General features: G+C 44.7%; 1 protein-coding gene across 3 annotated transcripts in view; it reads left to right on the forward strand.

Annotated features, from left to right (window-relative positions):
- Positions 1 to 476: 476 nt before the first annotated feature.
- Positions 477 to 26,432, forward strand: part of GNE (glucosamine (UDP-N-acetyl)-2-epimerase/N-acetylmannosamine kinase) — a gene marked incomplete at both ends in the record, with an annotated part of 33,166 nt that continues 7,210 nt past the window's right edge. Inside the window, 7 exons of one of the 3 annotated variants that reach the window (XM_084278046.1) lie at positions 477 to 527; positions 14,847 to 15,055; positions 18,956 to 19,407; positions 20,490 to 20,642; positions 21,094 to 21,306; positions 21,999 to 22,086; positions 23,115 to 23,325. In XM_084278046.1, coding sequence (XP_084134172.1) covers positions 477 to 527; positions 14,847 to 15,055; positions 18,956 to 19,407; positions 20,490 to 20,642; positions 21,094 to 21,306; positions 21,999 to 22,086; positions 23,115 to 23,325 — 1,377 coding nt within the window. Of the gene's footprint in view, positions 528 to 14,846; positions 15,056 to 18,955; positions 19,408 to 20,489; positions 20,643 to 21,093; positions 21,307 to 21,998; positions 22,087 to 23,114; positions 23,326 to 26,432 lie in introns of those variants that run through there. The other 2 variants (XM_084278048.1, XM_084278047.1) reach the window with 2 other exon arrangements.

Genomic DNA, 26,432 nt, shown 5'->3' on the forward strand with positions numbered 1-26,432 from the left:
CAGCAGCAGGGCTGCCTGCGTCTCCGTGCAACCGCCGTGTGCGCACAGGTGGTACCCAGCAGGGAAATGGCTCCCTGAGACAGAGGAGCACACCAGGAGCCAGCACCGCCTGGCACGCTGTGTGCACACCCCACGTAGCCCTGCAGGGACACCGTCACGGCCTTCGCAAACGCGGGGCTAAAGCCCTGGCCCCCGGCACGCCTGACGACCCCGGGCGGGGCTGGGTGCGAGTTTACCGCACGACAGCCGGGGAGTCCCAGCAGCATCCCACCTTCCCCGGCCCCGCCGGCGCCTCGCACTGCCGAGCGGCGGCCCCCGCCCGGCGGCGGCGGAGGCGGAGGCGGTGCTTGAGGCGCGGGGCGGTTCTGTCGTGGCCCCGGCCCCGGGTGCCGCTCCCGCGGCGGCCCGGTGGCCCCGGTCTGACAGCGACAGCGCAGCCCGCGAAGCGACTCGGCGCGGGGGGATCGCCGGCAGCCATGGGAACCAACGCGCCGCCGCGCCGGGAGCCGCTCGCCGGCGGCCCCCACGTAAGTCCGCGGTGTCGCTCGCCGCCGGCGGGGGTCCCGAGGGGGGAGGGCCCGGCGGTGCGGGCGGGGGACCGCCTGCCGCGGGCGCGCTCGCCGCGCCGGGGCTGCAGGAGCCACCCTTTGTCACCAGCTGTCCCCAGGCGGCTGAGCGAGCCGCGGCGGCCCTGCGGGGACGGGCGGGCTGGCATCCGGAGCGGGGGCAGCCCCGTGGGGGGAGCTCCACCTGCCCGCTCGGCGAGGATGTCACGGCAGGTGCCGTCTCCAGGGCCAGCGCGGAACCCGTCTCTGTTATCTCCGTTTCTCCATCCGGTATACGGCATTTGCGGCCGTGCCGGCTACTGTGCCGGGCATTCAGAAGTTTAGCGGAGAACGGTGCTAGTCAGCTGCCCATTCGTGTCCATTTTCTCTGGATTCTCCTTCCTCATTAAGTCCATAGCGAGCTGTGGGGAGCTAGCGACCTTCCAAAAGCTAGCACCGTGCCTTGGCGCTGTGGCTTGTCCGTTGTGTGGGAGATGAGAGGTTGGGTTTCAGGCTCACCAGTGCTGGGGTACTACCTGGGGGATACTCTTGGCTGGCTCTTAGGACTATTAATAGGTTTTATTTTGCTGATGTGCCAGCGGCAATAAGGAATGGTGTCACCATGCCAGGTGCTGTACAGGCACAGCGAGAAGAAAGGCATGGACCCTCAAAGGATTCACATCCAAGCAGGATACAGCTGGGCTGGGAGACAGACGTGAATGTAGAGAGGGTAACAAGGGGCTGTGATTTCTGTGGGGTAATTTTTTAGGGAGGTTTCCTGTAGTTGTAGAGACAGACATGACACACCACTCAGTGATCAATGTGTTTTAGAATGCTCCAACCCCTTTGTTGCAACTGCACAGCCTCTTTATAGTATTAACCAAAGAACACATAAGAACACTATAGGATAAAGGGTCGTTTTACACTTTTTCCATTGGTCATCTTTTTCACCGCCTTCTTGGCTGTGGGCAGTCTGCACCCCGTCTTCATTGTCCCCCTGTTCTGTGAGCTTGTGACAAAGAAGTGAGTGATTTCTCTATCTCAAGGGAATGCAGGAATGTTGTCAAGGTCAATTCCTTGGGCCATCAGGGCTGGGTTGCTAGAAGACCCGCTGTCCCCCGCCCCCCCCCTCCCCCCCGCCTCCCCCCCAAGTTTTCTTAGAAGGCATTCAGCTAACAAGTCAAGTGAAAGCTACATCAAAGATAAGGCAGAGATGTATACACCAGGGAAATGAGGGACAGCAGGTCCAGAAAGGTTGAGAAGGTGACGCTGGAGAGAAGACTAAGAAGCCAGGCAAGCCAAATCAGGGGTTGTCCGGATCGCTTTCCCCTCAGCCAACACTCCCACTACAGAAAATGGTTTTGCTGATACTGTTTGTCACCTGTAGAGCACGTAAAGTGGCTGCCCGTCAGCCACTTTCCTACCATAGGATATGGCTCTCTGCATACTGGGGGGGGGTGGTATGGAAAAGGCATCTGAAGTGACACCTGCCAAAATACAAAAGAAAAGGTGTGCGGCTATTATGCAAAGAAGGCCTGTCCCATTTGAATATGAATGTCTTATCATGTCAGCTGCAAATGCCCCTTTGAAATCTTTCTTCACATATCCTCCCTTTCCTCTTGCCTCCCTGCTAGCCTGGACTTCTGATTTGGCTCCAGGTCTCCCTGAGATCTGGAGGTGTTAAGAAGTATCATCACTTTGGATATTGTCCAAAGAAGGCTTCCATTTGGGACGCAGTTTTGGGCTTTAAAGAAATGGCTTTCCAACAAGCACTGAAAATATATCCATAGTCCTTAATTTTTGAGCAAGAAATATACATTTTTTGCCCTCTTGTAGCAGTGTTTTCCTATGATGCTCTAAGTCCAAATGTGACACCACTGTATCAGTACATCAGATGCTAAAATGTAAAGCAACTTCTGGACAGAAACAAAAATTAACAAAACTCCCCATTCATATTAAGGAAATCTAGGGAGCTGATGTAAACTACAGAACATTTGCATGTCCCTCAAGACTTTTAATTAGAATGTTAATACACAAAGAGTTATCGGACTTTTTTGATTTGGGATCACTCTTCTACCAGAAGATTTCTCACCTCAGCTGCATTGTTCCTTTAGTGTATCATATTTAATGAGTCTGCCTGCAGCCTGGAGAACTTTAGCTCGTAAGAAGTTTGGCAGTCCACACTAGGGAAAGTAATTAAGGAAAGGAGATTCTCATCAACACTGTGCTGTTCTGGGAAAGGGGATTTTTATAGGTTACGTAAAACTGAGACTAGGGCAGAGTCAAGGATCCCTGTAATCTTTTCCCTAAACCAGTATGATTTCATGTGGTTAAAACCAGTCATAGTCATTTTCCCACTAAGTCCTTAGCTTTGAAAGTAGAAAATGGCCCTTTGAAAATCCTGTTTAAATTGGATTCTTTTCCTTACAGTTCCAGTGTGAAAGATGACTCATAGAACTTTGAGAAAATACAGGCAAAAAGGGATGCTACACAGTGTTATTATTTCATAACTGCCTTTCAGAGATACATGAGGAGGTTTCAGGAAGCACAGGGAAAGTCAGAGGGAGAAACTCTCACAATGTGTCGTTTCACTAGCCAAATGGCAAGCATATTCAGGCTGAGTTTCTAATAAATACTGCCTCAACAGCCAGGCCAGTCAGAAAGTAATCTGTAACTACATGATTTTGTGTAACCTCTTACATCCTGTCACACAGAGGGCCTTGGGAAAATAGGCTGCTAGTCATGCAGTGGTGTATGGTCTTTCCTAGAGGGATTTTTTCCGTGACTTTTTTTTCTTCTTTGGAAAAACAAAATCATTTCTAGTAATGAAAACAAGGGCTACTGGTACTCAAGAAAAAATAAAAGGAGGACATTTTATTCTTGACCCAGAATTAAAAACAAAGACACAGTTTTGTTATGTCTGGTACAGAAAACAGTGTGCTTTTGACTGACATTTAAGCCTTCCATTACATCTCTGTTAGCTTCTTCAAATGAGAAATCTGAAATTGCTTTAGGAATTTATAATTGTTGTGTAATAGTTTAGGATCTAAGACTGCTGTACAAGTCACATGATTAAAGAAGACATTTGAATAACTCAGCTAATGATGCTTCCAAGGCAGAAGTATTTACCCAGCTACAGCGACATTTCTTTGCCCATTTCATTTGTTTTGTCTCTAAAAATTTCCCCATCTGTCTTTGAAATGGTAAACTGACTATATGCTTTGTACTGTAACCATCTTTACAATAACATTTTCTTCTTTCATCATATTTTTTGTCTTGGTGCAGTTAATAGTCACAGTCTACAAAGTACACACAAACAAAAAAAAATTGATATGGAAAAAGGTGGAAATACACATCTACTATTATCATTCTTTAGTCCTTAACATTCTTTAGTCCGCTTAACAGATTTTTTAAATTCTATAATAGCACTAGTACCCCTTAAAATTAGAAATGAGGAATTACCATTGGAGACAGTACTTCAAATATTTGTCAGCTATCAGTCCCACTGAAAACACATCTGCATGCAAGCAGGATGCAGGAGAGCTGTGGAAGGGATAAGGTGTAAAAGAGAGATATTAGTTGAACAAAAACGCTTATCTAGACCTCTTCCCAGCATAGGAGGTAATTATTAATAGTGATAAGGTGCCAAAGTTTGATATAGTATTCCTCCTTACTACCTGCCACTTAACTTCCTTTTCAACACTGTATGTTAATTTTAAGTGGTAAAAATAGTCAGTCTTATCATTAGATAAGGCTTCTGGCTCCTCCCCTCCTTTTCTCCCAGCTTCTGGCCTGTTGGACTTCCCACTCCACAACAGTGCAGCTCTTGCAAGCTCCTGCACCTTTGTTAGAACTCTCAAGCCTTCACAGACACACACCTTCACAGACACACTTTCTCCTCTCTGGACAGACAACATAGTGCACCCTCAGTCTTTTTGCATGTACTGAAGGGGAGATTGGAGGGAGGGCAGAGGGCTGCACAGTGCAGAGCACAACAAGAGATTAGAACCACAGCACTGTTTGAGCATGACAACTGTGGTATCTTACAGAGTGGGAATGAAGCAGAAACAATTTAGGCTTCGGTTCCACTGAAATCTGGATAGAGAATTAAGCTCAGTCATGCAAATTTGCATCTTTCAAGAATGATGAACAACTTGTTATTGTGGTAAAAGCCCAAAGTGACCAGAACTGAGTAAAGCTTAGCAGAACTTGCTTTGTGGTCTTCCATAGATGAGAGCCATTTGCATCCAGGTAACTTGCCTGTTTCTTGTTTTCCTCAAGGAAAAATGCATGAAAAATAACTCCCAGCTGTAGGTGAGCTGGAAACTGCGATCTGGCATTTGGCAAACTAGCCCACTGTACTTACTTAGTGATGACAGATTCCTCACTGGATTTTCCCCAAAAACTCTATGTGCAGTGGCTCTATTCATTCGTGTTTGAACATACCCTCCTCCCCCCCACAAGTTGTTTTAACTAGACTCTGTTGATCGAGGAGTTTAGAACAAGGCAGTATTCCATCACCAGAATCACTCCAGCCTAGCCTGCCATCATTGCCCAAGACCAACTAGTTTGAAGCCAGCTTGGGTGGGTCGAACTGCATCATATTCCCCAGTGGATGTTTGATGTGTGTCAACAATCTTCCACACCAATCATATTTTTTTCCAGCAGAACTGAACAGCAGCGGAGCTTCTGAAGAAACAGGCAAACTATAACCTTAACAGATTTTAATCCAAGCAAAGAAAGCAGTCCCTTTTAAAGGATTAAACAGATCACACAAGCAGAGTGAATCACATGATGACAGCAAAAAATGGGTTAGTTCCACTGATTTATTTTTAGAGAGAAGGAGTAGGAAAGAAAAGTTTTGTGAGGTTTTGTTTGTTTTGTTTTTTTTTTAACCTGAAATTAAGATAAAGGCTCATGTTGTTAGAGATGGAACTAACCGGAAAAAAAATCCTATTAAGGTTTCCAGCACTCTTTCCAATGTTTTGAATGGGTTTTAGATGAATATTATCTCACAACCCCCACTCTGACCAAGGAATCCCCTAGAACGAAGGTTGCTTTTTATACCATGCCTCTATCACATCCTACAACTCTGCCTAGTTACTGGAAACTTGACTCAAATTTTACAGGATATAGGCAGATTCATTTCTATCATAATACACCAGACATCAGTGTATGCCATTTTTCCAATAAAAAGGAAGCTGTAAATCTGTTATAGAACTTTGGGTGCCTTAAAGAAAATCCTGTGATATTTTTTAGCTAATTCCTAGCTATGTCGGTGAGATTCACAACTCTACCTGTTACCTGGGGTTTTGATGCACCTGATTTTAACACAGAATCATAGAATCATTTAGATTACAAAAGAAGCTTAAGATCATTGAGCAGCAACCCACCCTCCCCCACCCCCTCACACCCCACACACCCCCCCCCAGGTCCTTCAGCAGCTCCTCACAAAGCAGCTCACTTCACCAGCTTCATTGATTTTCTTTGGACAGGTTTCCCTGCCCAACACAGGGAACAAATTCTCACACCTTTCGATTTTCTCTCCCTTGGCCAGGAATTCTGTGCTCAATAGTCTTATCTACATGCAGGTCCTCTTTTTGTTGTAGCATGAGACACTGAGCAAAGATGTGAGAGGTCTGTGTTGTAGTGAGGAAAGAATAAAACCCCGAATTTCCATTTGCGTAGCATGTGTGTCATTGTCTTACCCTCCATCTCTTCCCTTTCTCTGACACGTCAGATACAAGCTGCAAACCCATGATGTGATAATTACCTAGCTACCACACTGCTGTGGTTGCTTACAGTTACTATGAACTGCACAGCTCAACTGGTAGTTTTAACTTAGAAGAACAAACAGGAAAAAGCAGGAAGGTAATAACTTGCTACACTTTCCATACTGTCTGTATCTGCTTATATTCTACTTATATCATGTAGTATGTGTCATACATGGTGTTTTCCTATAAGTGATGTTCATAATGGAGTGCATTAACAGCAGCTGAATAGTGCTGCCATAATCTTCAGAAGTTATTAGTGTGGCTGCTCTTCTGAAAGTATTCTGTAAAATTCAAATTACTTTGAAGTGTTTCAAGGCTGGACAGTACAGAATTGACACGTGTAACTGCTTCATTGCTTTTGGAAATTTTAGCCTAAGTTTCCACTTTCTTACACTTAGCAGCTGGTTTTGACATAAAATGGATGTAAATGAAGAGTTATGGAAAGAAGTGATTAAAGCTCCATCTCATGTTGATGTTGTTTTAGAATGACATTGTCCTTTGCTTTCAGGAGGGAAAAAGTAACAAGGTGCAGAAGGTTACAGTGCTACTGTCTGTCCACGCCATCCACCTCCTGGATGTAGTAGTGCACTGACAAATCCCTTGTCATGTCAGTTTCACCTCTTTCAGCATGCATTTCCAAATAGTACAAACTTTGAGCCTGCCACAGAGCAAACCTTCTGTTCAAATCTGAAGCAGCAAGATCTCCCCAGAAAGAAGCTCCTCATTTCCATCATTTCCCAAGACTTTTGTGTATTAATGTCTGTTGAGTCCCTGCAGGTCTGTTACCATTTCTGCATAGCTTTTTGATGAGCAGAAAGCCAGTGAATTAATGTGAACACTGAGACTCTGCTCCTCTGATGAGCTCCAGTACTGCCTTGATTCAGCAAGGAGAGGTGGCCATCTTCACAGTGTCATTAGAGATTTGGAGCAGCAAAGGGTAAGACTGACTGGAGCAGGCAGATTGTGGGCTAAGGCTTCTCCTCCCATCTCATCTTTCTGGATAGCATTGGTCTCTCTGCTGGAGAGACTTGGAGCAGTGCTCACTCAGTAACACAAGATACATTTCATCCTGTTTATGCAATATATGAGGTCTGCCTGTAAGAAAAAAGGAGCATAAACTTCCCTGCTTCTTCTGCAGCTTGTGCTGCAAGATGCTGACGTTTCTGGGAAAACACACACCAAGAGATGCACTGATGCTGTTCTAAGAGCAATTTACTCAGGGCAGTTGCTTCTAGCTGTATAAGTACTATTATTATTCCAAATTTGTAAAGATATACACACTTTCATACACTCATACATATGAAACAGGCTAATCCTCAGCATTTGGTTGTGGTGAATCCAGGTGTAGACAGACTGTTGAGGTTATCATAGCCCAATAGCATTTACAGGAGACAATTCAAACCTACTTATAATGACATTTCTGGAATGCACATTGGGTTTTAAGCAAGGGTATTATGCACAAAGAAAAACTGCTGATGCAGAGAACAATGAAAACAACTTAAGTGTGATATTAATTGAACCCAAGGTGCCTTGCAGTTACTACCTCTGGCCAGTATTTTGAGTTAAGATCCACAGTAATTTAAGTGGGTGTGCCGCAATTTTCTCAAAACAGTGACGCTTTTAGGAGGTCTGACTCATTGGATCACGGCTGTTGGAGGACTTTCTGAACGTCACCATAAGATGTTCTTTCTGTCTGTCTTGGGAAACAGTTCACAACTTTAAACTCCTGAGGGCAAGTCTTAACGGCTTTTTACTTAAATTGCATTTCCACAATTCCTACTTAAAATCCTGCTTTAGTCAAAGACTTCAGTACTTGTTCCTCAAAGCCTTTCTAAATAAATATTCCTAACTGCTAGAAAAGTAAGCTTTTGCTCTAGCAAAGAACAGGAATGCAACTATTCCTGTTCCTTGCATCTGTTTTCTTCCAGGTACATCAGACACAGGAGTCACACTATTAAGGCTCCTATTTTTCTGGGAACGAGAGAGCAAAAGTAGAAAGGATTTGAAACATGTCAGATATTATAATGATGAATAAAGATACAACTTGGATGGAAAAGCTGTATCAGTGCAGGTATGAAACAGCTGACAGTAGCACAGGTTTGGTCAGTGCTTTACCACATGAGACTGTCAGGCTCCAGCCACACAAATACCAGATCTATCAGAATGAGAAAACTTGGTGAAGAATTCTCGTGTTGCTGGGATTGTGTGAAACTAGCTACCAAATGCTTTTTTTAGGTGTTTCCATAGCGAAGTCTAGCAGGCATAGGTTGCTGCTGTCACATGTGGTGCCTAGGGTGCTGACACCGTAAGGGAATTCCTGGCTGAAGGAACACGGAAGTCACAGAACTCTGCAGCATGTCCAGAAACCTCATCAACTACCCGCAGGTGCTCTACCCATGGCGGCCTGTAGCTCTTCACAGCCCACGCCTTCAGGCAGCCTTCTCATTCTTCCGCTGTGGGCTCTTTTCAGCCTTTGCTTTTCATCTGCTACTGGTGACCTCGCAGTTCACAGCCAGCCCTCATCTGACAAGCTCTCAACGTGATGGCAGGCCCCACCGAACCCGCCAGACCATCCAGCAGCTTTAGCTAGATTGCTCTGATGTGCACAGCGTCAGGTTATTCTCTACGTAAACCGGCGGTAAGAAGCTGTCCTGAGAGCAGAACGCTGCGGCTCTTCACGGAGGCAAACAAGCCCGTGACCCTACCGCTGCCACCACGGTCAGGCCCCAGGCGCTCCGTCAGGGAGATCATAGAATCACAGAATCATAGACTGGTCTGGGTTGGAAGGGACCCCAAGGATCATAGAGCTCCAACCCCCCTGCCACAGGCAGGGACACCAACCTCCGGGCCTGGATCTACACAAGGCTGCCCAGGGCCCCATCCAACCTGGCCTGGAACACCTCCAGGGACAGGGAATCTACTACTTCTCTGGGCAGCCTGTTCCAGCACCTCACCACTCTCTGTAAAAAACTCCCCCCTAATATCTAATCACAGAACTGTAGGGTCGAAGGGACCTCGAGAGATCATCAGGCCCAACCCCCTTGGCCAAAGCAGCTCCCTAGGACATATCACTCAGACAGGCGTCCAGACGGGTCTTGAATATCTCCAGAGACTCCACCACCTCCCTGGGCAGCCTGTCCCAGGGCTCTGTCACCCTCACCATGAAAAAGTTCTTCTGCATGTTGGTGTGGAGCTTCCTGTGCTCCAACTTGCAGCCATTGCCCCTTGTCCTGTCCCCACAGACCACTGAAAAGGAGCTGGCTGATTCGCCCTGTGTCCCCTGCTTAAGATAACTACAGACTTTAATTAGGTCCCCCCTTAGTGTCCAGCTCCTCACGACTCCGCGAGCCGCTCTGGCGGGAGGTGAGCGGCGCTGGTCCGGGAGGGAAGCCTCACGCACCCCACACCTCGGGGATGCCGCTGCTCGGCCGCCCCGCCTGCGGTCCCGCCAGCTGACCGCGAAGCAGCGGGGCCGCGCACGCTCTGGCTCGGCCCGCGCGGGGGGGTCTGAGCGCCTAGAGGGGCCGGGGCCGCTCGGGTCGTGCCGCCGAGCGGTCAGGGCAGGGCAGGGCAGGGCTGGGCGGGGCGGGGCGGGGCCGGTGCGCGGCTTAGACCACCTCCGCAACGCCGCCCTGCAGCGCCGCTGGCGTCATCGGGCTGGAGGAGCCCCGCCCGTGCGGTACGCGTAGGTGGTGCTGCGCATGCGCGCAGGGGGCGGGGGCGGGGGGTGTGCCGCGATGGTGGGAGCGCTGGGTCAGTGCGGACCGGGGCGGTGGGTACGGAGCGCGGCGGGCGGGCGCGTTGAGACGCTCGGCGGGAGCGGCTGTGCCGGGGCACGCGTGTCTGCAGGCGTCTGGGGGGAGGGGGGAAGAGGGGGGGATGTGGCCTTTTCGGGGGGCAATAAAGAGAACGGGCGTGAGCGTGTTACACGTGTGGCGGGCGGGCGGCGCGCTCGCTGCGGGTCCCGCCTGCGCTGCCGCATTTTGCGGGGGGTGCGGCGGGACCCGCTCTCCGCGCGGGGGGCGTCACGGGCCTGCGGGAGGAAGCGACCCAGCGGGCGGGTACGCGCGCAGTGCAGGCGTGGCGGCCCCGGGGGCCGGGCTGCCCTCCCGCGCCTCCCCACCGCCGCGCCTGCACAGCGGCCCTGCGGAGGCACAGGGGAGCGTCCTGCCTGCGCAAAAGGAAGGCGGGGGTGGGCTGGGGCGTCCCAGTCACGGCAGGGACGCGGTGGGAAAGGTTTGGTGGTGATGCGTGCCCGGGGTGATGCAAGAAACCAACGGTCGGAGTGGTTGAAGCTTCCCCTGCGCGGTCGGGCGCCTTCAGGGCGGTTCCTGAGAGACCCCAGTCCCGTTTGTGGCCCCCCTGCCCAGGCGGCAGCTGCAGGGCGGTGGGATGGCGGGTAGCGCAGGGTGGAATGGCCCCACGCACACGGCGTGGGGGGAGCTTTGGGTAGAATGGGTGACCAGTACGCCCACCCTGCAGCAGCGTGGGTGGGGGGATCAGGTGGCTCCACAGGCACACGGGCCTGTGCAGAGTATATAGATCGTAAATAATGGTGTTCCAGGCTCTTTGGGTTTTGAAAATCCTTGCTTCAGGTTGCAAATGTGAAATGCGCAGGCGGTGTGGTGTGTGAGGTGCTGACAGAGAGGGCCGGCTCTGCACTTGAGACTCCTCACAGGAGCAGCTGCCTGGAGGCTGTAAAATCTGGCCCAGAAGTCCCCAGTCTTAAAATGTCGTGGCACCACTAATAGTCTAGAACTGTTCAGATAGGATATGGAAGATCAGTAGACCAAAACGAGTAGATTTTTATTTCAGATAGTCCTCCATGGAGCGCCGTTTTGTTTTCTTCTCTTTTCTGCTGAATACTACCAGTCCCAGCAAGGTAGAAGAGGTGGATCTGGGAACATGAAGATCCCAAACTCGAGAAGGCTGCGTAGATCATAGAATCATAGGATGGTCTGGGTTGGAAGGGACCCCAAGGATCATAGAGCTCCACCCCCCCTGCCACAGGCAGGGCCACCAACCTCCAGGCCTGGAGCTACACAAGGTTGCCCAGGGCCCCATCCAACCTGGCCTTGAACACCTCCAGGGACAGGGAATCTACTACTTCTCTGGGCAGCCTGTTCCAGCACCTCACCAATCTTTCTGTAAAAAACTTCCCCCTGATATCTAATCTAAACCTTCCCTCCTTGAAAATCAGTATATCACCAAACACCTAGAAACTGAGAGGCAGCTCCTAGCGATTAACTATTTAATGGAATTTCAGCGAATGGGTCTGAAAAGAGATGGTTAGCCTAGCAGAGCCTGTTCCCAAGTTGTAAAATCATAATGGCAGCAGACTTGGCTAGGACATTACAGGTCTGCTTGAAGGACTGTACTGCTAATGGTTGAAGGGACTTTGCCATTGCTTGTTGGCAGTGAATGCTGTGTGAAAATACAGAATTATTTCTGCATTTACAGGCTCAGAATAGGCCATAGTTGAGGTAGGATTCTGTGTGGATTTAAACTGTGATGTAGAAATAGGTCACATTTCTTTAGAAATCATCATACAACTTAACCTGAAAAACAGTTAACTAGTTTAATGAGTGGTACATTTATCCACTTTTGCTATGGTAGATACTCTGGGTCTTCAGAAAGGCAGGTGTTAAAACTGACAGCAGTAGAAAAACTGTCTGCACTGAGGCCTGCGTGTGGCTTACGAGCAGCTTTTTGAAACTGTGTTTCAGAGGTTTAAGGTAGTACTAAAAATAATTGTGCTTTGGATCTTACTGAAACCTAACGTTAACAGAAACTGAAATGCAGAAATAGTATGACTTGCTTTTGATTCTGGTTGGTTCATATGCCTTTGAAGTATCTCTGTCTCTACCTCTGAATTTATTTCAAGAGACAACTATTGCAACCAACAGTGACTGTAATTAAATGTCATTTGCCTGGTCAGAAAGATATATGATCCAGGGATTCAGTTCTGGGAGGTCTGTAGTTACAGTGAACCATGAGGTTTTCTTTTGCAATTTACAGGCTTGCTAATTTAGGAGATTGTATTTTCTGGATTTGGATTGGAAGGTTCTAAAACTTAGATACTGCTTAAAGTTCAAGTAGGAGAGAAAACTATTCTGCTTTTTAAAAGCCTGCTCTGCAGAGATGAAAAGGTAACTGCTTTGTCAGAGGCCAAGTGGTGTTTCCAGCACAGGCAGTCAACTTGGAGTGAGCAGACTTTGGAGAGGTAGGCTCACTTTGTCATTTCCTTAGCCTGTGCCCTTTTATTTTGGTCTTTCAGTTTAAAGAGTATAAAATATGTATGTAGCTGACTTGAAGAGTCTTGTGAGAGGTTTGTTTCTAACTACATGAACATTATTCACACAGATTGAAAGACAAAGCTTGTAGGGATGTCAGAAGTGGCCTTCACATCTTGACTGTGGTTTTATTTGAATTAGTAGCTGTTGTTACATATGCAACAACTGGGTGTCCTACTTGGAACCAGTTATACAGGATAACATGCTCCCTAACATACCTTTAGACAGCATCTAAATTACTGCATGTCTGTATATTTAACCCAAGGTACTGAATTTCTTAAATACCTTTAAAGTAGTTCCAGCTGTGTTGGGCAGAAAGAAAGACAAAATTAAGTTGAAACAGCTGTCATATATACACATAACTGCAGATGTTTTCAGCATGGGGAAAATAACTAATTCACCTGAAGGATTATCATCTGAGCCTTTGAAAGTGTAAAACTAGTTAATTAACATACTACTATTGAAGTAAGGTTCAAATGTAAATTCAAGTGAAGGGGCTCAATTCAAACCAAGTCGTAGTATCTGTTACTCTAGGGCTGAATCTATAGAACTGGGCTTAATTTGTCAGGGTGGTAATCTAATGCTGAAATTCCAGGCTGTGCCTACCCTGAAGTTGGTTGGCATAGCCATAGCTGTTTTGCCTGAGTAAATGAGAAATATAATTTCTTCTGAGCTTCCTTGTGGCAGACATCTTTGGGGTTTTGTCACGTCAGTTTCATTCTGAAAGGTAGTGTAAAATACTCTTTCTGGAATTGTGGTTAGAGTAAAACTCGGAAAAACCATGACTGCCAGCCATAGCTTTGCAGAGTCATAATGGATTGCAACTGGAGACTAGAAATGTCTCTTTCCTTTGATGACTTGGGATAGATTCCTATCACCCTAACATAACTGTCGTACCAAAATGTTTTCATTATGCGTGATAAAACCAAAACTAATTTGTGTTAAAAACAAGGAATATTTGAAAACTTGCTAAACTTTCTAAGTTTGGTAAGAGTGGGATGCCACAAGAGCCTTTTGTCTAAATACTTACTGGGGAAGAAATGTAAACTAACATAAAAGGAACATGAAATTTGATGTCAGTATTTTCTTGCCTGCATAGAAACTTCTCAGAAACTGCTACCCGCAATGTCAAAACCAGTAGTGGGGTTGATACCGCCCTGCGTCAGTGATGAGCCATTCTTTTGCTTTAATCTGAGAACAAATACTTGCCATTAAGATGGAGTAAAAATCTGACACAACATGATCATCCTGTTTTGGGGGGGAGAGGAGATGTGAGTTAATTTGGTGGAGTTATTGTTATATCCTTGTTTTGCTTTTTTTTTTTTTCATTCAGCAATTGAAAAAAAACCCCACCACCACAATAAAAGCAGCAAGGCAAAATGGTAAACAGGATAGGTAAACATTAAAAATTAATACACAGTTTAATCAGATACTAAACAAGCTGTAAAATAGTTTTAGGGAAAACAATGTGTTCCAGTAACTGTGGATGTTGCTTGTAAAAGTACTGAGTTTCTGTGTTATTTCATTTGTCAGAAACCCTTCTTTTTCAATACCCTCCAATTTTCCTTATGGTAATCATTATCCTTATTTGTCAGGCTGCAAAAGTTGTTATCTTACTGTAACCTGGTACTGTAATATTGGATATCTTGATGTACTTTGGCCTGTGCAATAGTATGGAAGGGTTTAGAAGTCAATGTGTTAACTCACTTTAGCTCACCACAGTTTGGTGAGTTAAAATGAGTAATATACATAAACTGACTCGGGCAAAATCTTCCTTTTTTTGTTCACAGTCTGTCAGTGGATGTCTCTTTTGGCAGTTGGTTCCACTGTATGGTTTTGCAGTGTGAGATAGTTTTTCTTTCTTTTACTAAGGCATCACTAAATTCTCCCCTTACACAGAAGTTTCCATCTGTCCAGGAAACTGTTTAATTGGAGTTGAACTTTGTGATAATTAAATATTGTTTATATGGAATTCATGTAGATTATAAATAGAGGTATTAAAGTTAAGTTACTTTTAATTAAAAACAAATAAATCAGTCCTTTTCTAAAGTGTTCTGATGATAGGTTTGGTAAAGTACTGCTTGTCTGTTATTGAATAAGTTAGTATGTGCCCACAATTCTGGGCTGCACTTTTGTATGCTGTTCATCAAGTCTACAGTTTAGTTGGTCTAAAGATTGTTATTATTAATGCTGTTTCTTTTATTTTGTGGTTTTTTCTCCCCCTATTATTTCAGGAAGTGTATTTCAAGAATCTTTCAAAACAGAAACAGAAGGAAGTAATGGAGAAGAATGGAAACAACCACAAGCTTCGTGTTTGTGTCGCTACTTGTAACCGTGCTGATTATTCCAAATTAGCTCCCATTATGTTTGGTATTAAGGCAGAACCCCAGTTCTTCGAGCTTGATGTCGTAGTGCTTGGTTCCCACCTGATTGATGATTATGGGTGAGTTGAATCTTTGTCTCTCTGCCAGTCTGTTTCTTCGGGTGTTAGCAATAACATAATAGATTTTAGGTAACAAAATCCTTGTCATCATGAATGCACAGAGCAAAGTTTTTAATGCATTTTCTTTCGCATTTTATTGCATTTTGCAGCTCCTTCTCAGATTGCATATTTCTTTTTTCAACCAGTCTTGGAATTTTTGAAAGTTTTGTGTAAATGCTGTAACTGAGATCTTCAGTAGGATCACAGACTCCATTCAGATTTTTTGAAGAACCTGGTGATTATCAAATGAAAATATGCTGCAGTTTCTAATTTTCCTAAAGAGAAGATAATCTTCAGTGATTTAAAGTTGCAGTTATTCCACTTTACAGTTAATAACTGGACGAAGTACTTCTATGTTCTGTATCCCAGGGAAATACTGTTCTTGCTTCTAGGATTGTGAAGGAAGGAAATAGTGATTGTCTCTTTCTGATTAATAACTTACAGATATGTTAGGTATGGTTTGGCAGGAAACATTAGGGTCCCCTCTGTAACACCCTGTAAGTAAGCAGTCAGATCACCTGCCTGGGAGGATGGAGTGTCTTGGTCCAAACTCCTTCCTTTGAAGGACTTCCTGCATTCCATGTGAATGTTCTCTTGTTTTCTAGGGAAAAGGCAAGCATGTTCTTGCTGGAGTTGTGGTTATTGGTTGGTTGGTTTTGTTCAGGCTGCATTTACCAGAATGGGTTCAGTAACTGAGGTAAGATAGAAAAAACTTAGCTTGCAAGTCAAAAAACATACTTTAGTGTAAGACTTGTAGTGTGTCAGCACTGTTGACCTTTTGGAAATGTTGTGTATATCTTCAAGTAAAGGCACTTTTTGGAGTTTCCAATGAGAAATTTTGGCACTTGATAAATTAGGGTGTGAGGAAGTTAATATTCAGACTACTAAACCAGGAAGTTCCACTGCTGCCCTTTCTCAGTGTAGTGCTCTGTTCCTTCCTTGTACAGGTCGTTGTTTTCATCTAATAACATAACACAGCAAGGTGAATTCAACACCACAAAACTAACCTAACTTAAAACCAAACTCAAACTTTTTGCCAGCTAAGCATGTTGAATTATATCCTCTCTGACTGAGGAAATAAGGGGATCCTATTTTTATTTGCTGAAGATGACCCTGATTTTTGTATTGTCCTGAACCCTCTGCTGTCTACAAGATTAGTGCAAAATAATATGAAATATTACTTTTCTCATTCCAAGGTGCCTGTCTCTCTGATGTAAATGATTTGAAATGCGTGAAGCAAAAGAGATTTTGATCTGACAATCGTTGCTTTTAGTTTATGAATACTTAAACACAAAGCAACCCTAGCGCTGCTTGGTTTTTTATTTTGGGACCCAGCCTTCTACTCTTTAATCTGGGAGGCTCTGGAGGTCCTGTAGGTCCTCAAACCATACGCGTTCCACTGATTTTTTTGTTGGGTGAGCGACAGTAGCAGAATTCAAATAACTGTGATGCTCTGAAATGTTTCTTACTGAAACATGTGGAGGACAGTAAAAGAAACAAAGGACTAAAAATGCAGTCTTGTCTGTTCCCTAGATTTTGACTTTTCAGAAAGGAAAGAATGTCAGAAGGTGAAAGGAAAAAGTCTGTAAAGAGTAACCATAAATGGAGTTGAAAATGTAATGCAGTATATGCTGTAAAAATCTGAGCAGCTACACTCTGTCATACAAAAAGGATTTGCCTTAAAAAAACCCCAAACCTAACAAGTTATTTGTAGGAATATATCCTCTGTGTTACAACAGTGAGCAGAGTTGAGTATAGGGTTTTCTGTAGGTATGCAGAATGGATGCTGCTTCTTGAGCGCTTTATCTCTGCCATCCTTGCTCAGCTTGCAGATTGTGAGAGTTTAGTTTGCAGAATGTGGGTGGATTTAAATAAGTCTAAAAGCATCGTCCTTTGAATAGGACAGTGATTTTGTCGGATGGGTTGAAGGCAAAATGCATGTTTTTCTCCCTTATTCCAGCCTGAGTGTGCAGACCACTTCAGACAGATTTATAATCTTACACAGTTGTATGATCATTCACATTTCAAATCTGTAACAATAACAATTCTCAGTATTTAATGAATGTTTTAACTTCCTCACTATGAAATGAAGCTGGCAGTATGTATGGAAAACCTTTTCAGTGCAAGAGTCTGTTTCCTTTGAACTTAGGAAATCACTGCACAAAGAGGTGTTAAGTCTGTGAGTTTATAAATCCTGACACAACTTGAATATGGAATCTGGAAAATGGGAGCTAGCTGCAAGATGTGTTCCTTGACTGTACACACCTCAGCTTTGCATAATATCTGTTGTATTTGCACACTTGTCCAGCAAAGTCAGTATATTGGTCAATATACCTTTCCTGAAAGGAAATCATGCCATGCCTGTTCTCCAAAGGGCTTTGCAAACACATGAACAGAGAGTTTGGCTTCTGAGGGTTTCTAGAACAATGTTCAGCAAGGCTCTTGGTTTATAAAGTTGTCAAGAAAAACTTGATACTTGGAATATGAGGGAAGATCATCATATGGATGAGAACATTCTGTTAAAAATCTTAAAAACCTCGTTTCCTCGATGAAGGAGATGTAATAAGCAGGCCTTTGTTCAAACCCTGTACAAACTTAACTAACCTGGTCTTCTTCTGTGATCAAGTGACCTGCCTAATGGAATGAGAGAAAGGCTGTGGACATTGTCTACTTGGGCCTAAGGAAGGCCTTTGACACTGTTACATACAGAATTCTCCTAGAGAAGCTGGTGGCTCATGGCTTGGATGGGAATACACTTCACTGGGTGAAACACTGGCTGGACAGTTGGGCACCAAGGGTTGTGATAAACGGAGTTAAATCCAGCTGAAGGCTGGTCACCAGTGGTGCTCCCCAGGGCTCAGTACTGGGGCCAGTTCTGTTTAAAGTCTTCATCAATGACATGGATAAGGGAGTTGAGTGGCAGGAGTGCTGATCTGCCAGAGGGTAGGCAGCCTCTACAGAGAGACCTGGACAGGCTGGATCGATAGGCAGAGGCCAATTCCATGAAGTTCAACAAGGCCAAGTGTCATGTCCTGCACTTGGGTCACAACAACCCCATGCAAAGCTACAGGCTTGGAGAGAAGTGGTGTGAGAGCTGTCTAGAGGAGAGAGATCTAGGGGTGCTGATAAATGGCTGGCTGAATGTAAACCAGCAGCTTCCCAGGTAGCCAAGAAGGCCAATGGCATTCTGGTGTGCATCAGGAACAGTGTGGCCAGCAGGAGTAGGGAAGTGATCCTTACCCTGTATGCAGCTCTGGTCAGGCTGCACCTGGAGTACTGTGTTCAGTTTTGGGCCCCTCACTACAAGAAGGACATCAAGATGCTTGAGGGTGTCTAGAGAAGGGCTACAAGGCTGGTGAATGATTTGGAAGACAAATCTTAATGAGGAGCAGCTAAGAAAGCTGTGTTTGTTTAGCCTGGAGAAAAAGGGACTGAGAGGAGACCTCATCGCTCTACAACTACCTAAAAGGTGGTTGTATAGTGAGGTGGGGGTTGGTCTCTTCTCACTGGTAGCTAGTGACAGGACAAGGGGAACGGTCTAAAGTTGCATCAGGGGAAGTTTAGGTTGGATATTAGGAAAAATGCCTTTACTGTAAGGGTGGTTAGATATTGGAACAGGCTGCCCAGGGAGGTGGTCAAGTCACCATCCCTGGAGTTGTTTAAAAGAAGAGTGGTGACATTGTCTAGTGTTGGACCTAGTATGGCTGGATAGATGGTTGGACTCATTGATCTTCAAGGTCTCTTCCAACCAAAACCATACAATGATTCTATAATATTCTACTTTGTCAAGCCGTGTCACTATAAAACTTGTTGATTTTACAGAGTTGCATTTACTCTAACCCTTTTTCTTCTTCCCTTCAGTAACACCTACCGTATGATTGAGCAAGATGACTTTGATATTCACACAAGATTGCACACCATTGTCAGAGGGGAGGATGAGGCAGCTATGGTGGAGTCGGTGGGCCTTGCATTGGTCAAGTTGCCAGACGTCCTGAACCGCCTGAAACCTGACATAATGATCGTTCATGGGGACAGGTTCGATGCTTTGGCCCTGGCCACCTCTGCAGCCCTGATGAACATCCGCATTCTTCACATTGAAGGAGGGGAAGTCAGTGGGACCATTGATGACTCTATCAGACATGCCATAACCAAACTGGCCCATTACCACGTGTGCTGCACAAGGAGTGCAGAGCAGCATTTGATAGCCATGTGCGAAGACCATGACCGCATCCTTTTAGCAGGTTGTCCCTCATATGACAAGCTTCTCTCTGCCAAAAATAAGGACTACATGAGTATTATACGGATGTGGATAGGTAAGCAGTCCACTCTTTATGTTTTCACGTGACTTTCAGCATTAGGCAGACTCAGTAACTAGGTTATCGGTCTGTGGGATCTGTTGACAGAAGATGTTGAGAGAAGTACAGGAAAGAAACATTCTTGCTGTAAGTTGTAAGTTTGCTTAGTTGGTGGTTATTGTCAAGCATCAACCTGCTTCTAAAAAAATATTTGGTAATAGTACGTAGTATTTATTTCTTTTTACATTTTCTTTTGATCTGTCTTCCACCATGCATAGCTAGAAAGCAACAAGTTTCTCCTATAGTAAACACATCTGGTCCTTTTGCCAAATTAAAAAAAACCCTCCTTAAATATATAATTTCTGAGCTGAACAATTCAAAACCAGAACAGTCTTATATGAAGGATACAACTAGCTGCTTGGGGCTTATGTAAAAAGAAGAAAAAGGAATTTTGTATTATGAATATTTTGAATAAAGCACTGCAACAGGCCAACATACACCAAAGGTTTTTGGTGTTTTATTTACTTAATCATTTTTCTAAGGAATGGGGTATTGTGTTTGCTTCCTTATCTCACAAAGCAATCTCCTATATGGCATGTTAACTGGTGTAGTTGGAAGCTGGAATCTTCCTAAATACTGCAGTAAATTAGTATTTCACAGATAAATTTTTTAATCAAATATACGAAAGTAAGTATGACTGACTTTTCTTAAAGCAGTGGGAATTAAATCTTTGCTTGAGGATGGAAACCTGACAGAAAACTGGAGGCTTTCATGTTACTCTAGGTTTATACTGGTGTGAGAACGAGCTCTTGGCCCTGGTAGAGCCTTGCAAAGCTTTATTTGTAGGGCTGCAAGGTAACAGTCTGTTGGGGTTTTGGTAGTGTTTAAAGTTTTCGGACTTGCTTAGAGAGAAAATAACAAGCTAGATCTTCCTGGTACTCCCTTGAGTTTAATCATAGCATTGAAATTTATGTGCTAGAGAGCCCATTCAGTGCCTTGAGTGTTCAGGCTTTCACGCTGGTAGTTTCAAAAGTATGTCCTCCCTTCCTCTTACTACTCTATCCCAATAAAAACACTTTTCTTGGGCTCCATCTGGACAGGTGAAGATGTCAAAACCAGAGATTATATAGTTGCTCTGCAGCATCCTGTGACCACAGATATTAAACATTCCATAAAGATGTTTGAGCTGACCCTAGATGCACTCATCTCATTCAACAAGAGAACGCTTGTTTTATTTCCTAATGTGGATGCAGGTGAGTAAAATACCGTCATGATGGAGGGACACAGGTGATCATAAAAGCACACACTGGTGCTTATAGAGTGCTTTTATCCCAGAACCCCCAGCCAGATGGAAGTAGCTGCCTGGTCTCAGCATCAGGTGTGCATCCACTGCAGCATTATGTTCACATTGCTGGGAGACATTTCAGCTTCATGGTGTGGAGAGGGAAAAAATGTGACATGCAGAAGCAATATTAGAAACTCTTAAATTAACTATAAACTAGAGAAAGGTTTAGGCAGTGGATTTTAGGATCAAACTTGGGCTTACATGCCTAGCTCTGCAACTTCTGGTGCAAGGATAAAAAGAGAACAACACTAACTCAGAGCGGGCAACTCAGTGAAGATCTATTAACTCTTTTGTATACTTGGACTTTCAGTTTAACAACAGAACTTGTATAATTTATTGTACCTCTTGTTTTTCTGTAGGAAGCAAAGAGATGGTTAGGGTGATGAGGAAGAAGGGCATTGAACATCATCCCAATTTTCGGGCAGTAAAACATGTCCCATTTGACCAGTTCATCCAACTAGTTGCTCATGCTGGTTGTATGATTGGTAACAGCAGTTGTGGTGTCAGAGAGGTGGGAGCATTTGGTACACCTGTCATCAACCTGGGGACACGTCAGACAGGAAGAGAAACAGGTAACATGTTTTCTTAACTGCTTTAATTTCCACACAGTTCTGAGGTGTTTTTTGTTCTGCAGGATAAAGTCGAATGAGTGCTTGACAAAGGCCATCTGGCAGTATCAGTGCAGCATCATTTTTGATCCATTTTAAGGCTTTGCTGGCTATTCCAGTATCATGTTAGTGCTGCTTATGTGTTTCCACAATATAATGAGGCCTTTAACAAGTGGACAAGTTAAAAACGTGTCTCAGTTTGCAGTGGATCCCATTTAGCAGAACAGGCAAATAATTGTTTTCCTTTAAAGCTAGCTTGGTGTTTGTCAGGCATTGAAATTTCACTTCAAAAAAGACCAACTCTTCACAATTTCAGGAAGTAACTGCATTGTAGTATTTCACAATCTGCAGATGTGGAATAGCCATTTGGGTTGTTTAGATTGATGCATTTTACATTTACTGGTATAATCCTTTTTAAGCCTAATACTCTATTCCCTAGTATTTTTTAATGCATGACACCTGTCATAGGAGTCACCTTTGCTTTACTGGGAGAAGGTGGAAGCACATAACTGATGAAGAACAACGTTGATCTGACTGGAGTGTTTTGTCTGCAGAGGAAACAAAAGCAATTATTTCCTCATTTCTAAACCAGTTCTTGTCCTCTAATGTAATTTGAGGAGCTGACCTGCCCTATTATGTCATCTTTTGTCATTTAGGTGAAAATGTTCTTCATGTTCGTGATGCTGATACCCAGGATAAGATTCTGCATGCACTTCAGCTGCAGTTTGGTAAACAGTATCCATGGTAATCATCCAGATTATTCATCGTGCTTCACTGAAGGGGATATTAAATAGTAGAGTAAAAGACATTTAGACCTGAGGTGGTTTATCAACTGGAGTGCTTTTAATGCACTAGTTTGAGGCTACAGATTATTTTTCATTTCACAGACCTCATTCAGCATCATGTCTGGTATTAGTATTAGCAGATTAGTATTTGTAGAGCAAAATCTTACTAGTAATACTTGAATATAAATAGTAATTTAACATCCAACAAAAGCAGTGGAGGACAAAACTTTATATGTTAGCTTAGACTGGCATGACTGTTCCATAGCAGCAGCATGGGGAACATCCTGTCTGCCTGCTTCTGGCTTGTGCCTGGAGGACACGCTACTCTAAAGCTGGATTAACCTCAGGCACAATACGTAGAGTCCTCAGTGCAAGCTTCCTGGGAAACTGCAGGATCATAGCAAGATGCTTTTTGTTATTCTTAAGCTATACATTATTGACCCTGGAGATAATACTGGTCTAATGAGGACAAGAATGAAAAGTATATTTTTTAAGAACCTCGGCGTAGTTAAACTGAGTTCTGTAACACTAACTGTCTGACACCATGTATGATTATATTTTTAAACCAGGGGTATATGTTAGGAACTGACATGAATGTACTGTTTTGTTAGCATGTAATTGCCATCTGTGTGATAAGTACATTTTGTCTGGACATGTAGCACATACATAAACTTCAAGTAATTTTGAAGTTTTACTGTCTGGGTCATTCCATTAAACTCTTAAATCATTAGCTTTCCAATTTTCTACATGTTTTGTATTCCAGAATGGAGTTAGTTCCCAGCTACTCAATCTGTTCAGTGATTGTCAGTCTACTGACACTATCTACCATATCCCATGTCAGACTTTAGAGTAGTGTGAGCTGCCATATTGTCAGAGTAGCCACAACACAATTTTGTAATGACACAATGTGGCAGCCTTCTGTCATAGAAAGAACTTGATAAAATGCAGTGTTATTTCTAATGAAATTAATTTTTTTTCTTATTATAGCTCAAAAATATATGGAGATGGTAATGCTGTTCCAAGGATTTTGAAGTTCCTCAAATCTATTGACCTCAAAGAGCCATTGCAAAAGAAATTCTGTTTTCCTCCTGTCAAAGATAATATCTCTCAAGATATTGACCATATTCTAGAGACACAGAGTGCTCTGGCTGTGGATCTGGGTGGAACTAATCTCAGAGTAGCCATTGTCAGTATGAAGGTAAATATTCTGTTGTCCTTTCTGATATTCTGCAAACTTCAGTTGGCTTTGTGATTTGTTCTTACAGTGGGGATACTTAGACTTAGGGTGCAAAGAAGCTCCAAAGCAAAGCAGTCCTACTGGTTTTTGCTGTCGAGACCATTTGTTGCACCTTTCTTGGTACAATTTGTCTGCTGGCTTGCTCTTCTAAGACTGCTGTCACACTAGTAAAGCCCATTTGCTGGGGCATGGTCCTATTCCTCCTGTGTGGTAGTCATACAGACTTCAAAGGATTGGACAACTTTTAGATGTGTTGGTTCCCTGTAAAATGTGACTCAGCTCACCCTGCAACTTTTTGTAGATCAACCAAAAAAGGGGAATGCTCCAAAAGCAGTCTTTATTTGCCCACTGCTTAGCACAGCCATGTAATAATGGCCACACAGAACCATTGTGAGTGGCAAACAGCATCTAACAGTGCAATTTACTGGGGCACAGTGGTGGATGGTTTCAGGGTACGGTATTTTGCATCTCTCTTACAAAGAGAAGAACAGCAAGGAAACAAAAATTCTCAGAATCTTGCTGCATAGAAGCATTATCTTCTATGTGGGAGCCTCAGTTAGGGACTTAACAAAGCAACTCCTGTGGGCCTGACCAAGGTTGGATTATTATCCACTTTTAATTTTCCAAATACGAAAAAGGGCCCTGGGACACATGGTGCAAGGATCTGGAGCACAGGTAGTGTTTTCCTCCATCATTCCTACTCCAGGAATGGGGAGGGATGGAATGAGAAGAGCCAGGAAATTAATACCTGGCTCAGACCATGGTGTGAGAAGCAGAACTTGGGGTTCTTTGACAATGGGCTCACTCGAACATCACCAGCCTTGCTTTCTAGGGATGGGGAGCACTTATACCCAAGGAGCAGAAGGATACTGTCAAAGAAGCTAGCAGGGCTCATTAATAGAGCTTTAAACTAGATGAGAAGGAGGAGAGGGACAGGGCCAGGCTAGATGGAGAACAGCCTGGGAACGGTGGTCCAGTTACTGAGGGATGGTGTGCTGGCAATGACCTCTGGGCCACCCTAGTACATGAGGGGGATGGTGCTTTAATTCAGAGTAGAGGTGTAACTATTACTGATGGGCTAGGTAACTTAACCAGCTGCCACTTGGGAAGCAAGGCTTCCCTTAGGAATGTAACAAGATCAGTAGATCAGCTGAAGTGCATCTGCACCAATGCACACAGCATGGGTAACAAGCAGGAGGAATTAGAAGTCCTTGTAACTAAAGGAGACTACGATGTGATTGCCATCACTGGAACGTGGTGGGATAATTCACATGACTGGAGTGCTGCAATGGCTGGTTGTAAACTATACAGGCATGACAGGCTGGGTAGGAGAGGGATGGGAGTCTGCTATAGACCACCTGACCAGGAGGAGGAAGCTGATGAGTTGTTTTTTAAACAACTGGGAGAAGTCTCATGATCACTAGCCCTTGTCCTTACTGGGGACTTCAGCTTACCAGATGTCTCCTAGAGGTACAATACAGCAGGGAGGAAGCAGTCTAGCAGATTCCCAGATTCTAGCACTGACTCCCAGGGTTGCAAATAGTCCTTTCCTCCTGGTCCCTGCCTCCCTTGTACGACACACCTCGCAGTAGATGGTACTCCAGAAATACCTGAAGTGACTCAAATACAACTGTTTGGCAGAAAAGCTGTTTCTGGAAGGACAGGAAATACTGTATTGACATTTTGAGTATTTCTGTCCTCCTGCTGGTAAAGTAGCAGTGCTGGTGACACCATGCAAATTTTTTTGTAGTCAGACTGGAAGCATTTTATTCTTCAAGCAGTGTGGATTTTCTGTCTTTTTTTAAAATTTTTTTAACACTTTATAGTAGTGAGCATAGGTGCATGGATATATCACAGGTTCCTCCTACAAACAGTTCCAGTAGCACCTGGGCTATATCTTTACGTTATGTCTTATGTTATGGGACATAACAACCCCATGCAGTGCTACAGGCTTGGGGCAGACTGGCTGGGGAGCTGTCAGGCAGAGAAGGGCATGGGGATGTTGGCTGACTGCAGGCTGAATATGAGTCAGCAGTGTGCCCAGGCAGCCAAGAAGGCCAATGGCATCCTGGCTTGTATCAAAAACAGTGTGGCCAGTAGGTCTAGGGAGGTGATTGTGCCCCTGTACTCGGCATTGGTGAGGCCACACCTCAAGTGCTGTGTCCAGTTCTGGGCTCCTCACCATAAGAAGGGCATCAAGGTCCTGAGCAAGTGCAGAGAAGGGCAACCAGGCTGGTGAAGGAGCTGGAGGGCAAATCATATGAGGAGCAGCTGAGGAAGCTGGGGATGTTTAGCCTGGAGAAGAGGAGACTGAGGGGAGACCTTATCACTGCCTACAACTGCCTGAAGGGAGGTTGGTCATGGTTTTACCCCATCTGAGAGCTGAGATCCACGCAGCTGCCTGCTCGTTAAAGGAAAAGAGGAGGGGGAGAAGTGTCGGGGGTGGTGAGGGAAGGGAAGGGCAAAGGAAGGGGTGAATAAGAACCCAAAACCAAGAAACCAAAAGGCCTGTGGGTTGGGATAAGGATAGTTTACTAGAATAGCAGAAAGATAAAATATAACAATGCCAACAGGACTTTAGAGCAAAAAATATATGAAGCTGTTGATACACAATGCAGTTTCTCACCGAACCCACAGCTCAGGCCGTGCCACCCAGAGCCGTGCTGGAACCCGACTGTCCCCAAAAACCGTGTCCTGGAGTTCCCCCCTCCTCCTCCCATCAGCCCCCCTTTATACTGAGCATGATGTAATTGGCATGGAATGCTCTCTTTGGCCAGTTTGGGTCACCTGTCCTGGCTTCACCCCTCCTTCCTCATGAATAGAGAAATATGAAGAGCTGAGAAAGTCCTTGACTGTCTGACAGCAACTAAAAACATCAGGGTGTTACCAGCACTGCTCCCATTTTAACACCCAAACACAGCATTCCATCCGCTGCTACAAATGCAGTTAACTCCATCCTGACCAAAACCAGGACATGGTTGTAGAGAAGTGGGTGATGGTCTCTTCAGCCAAGGGACAGGAGACAGGACAAGGGGAAATGGCATGAAGCTGTGCCAGGGCAGGGTCAG

Source organism: Gallinula chloropus (assembly GCF_964237585.1).
Source record: "Gallinula chloropus genome assembly, chromosome: Z".
In the NCBI taxonomy this organism is placed as follows: Eukaryota; Metazoa; Chordata; class Aves; order Gruiformes; family Rallidae; genus Gallinula; species Gallinula chloropus.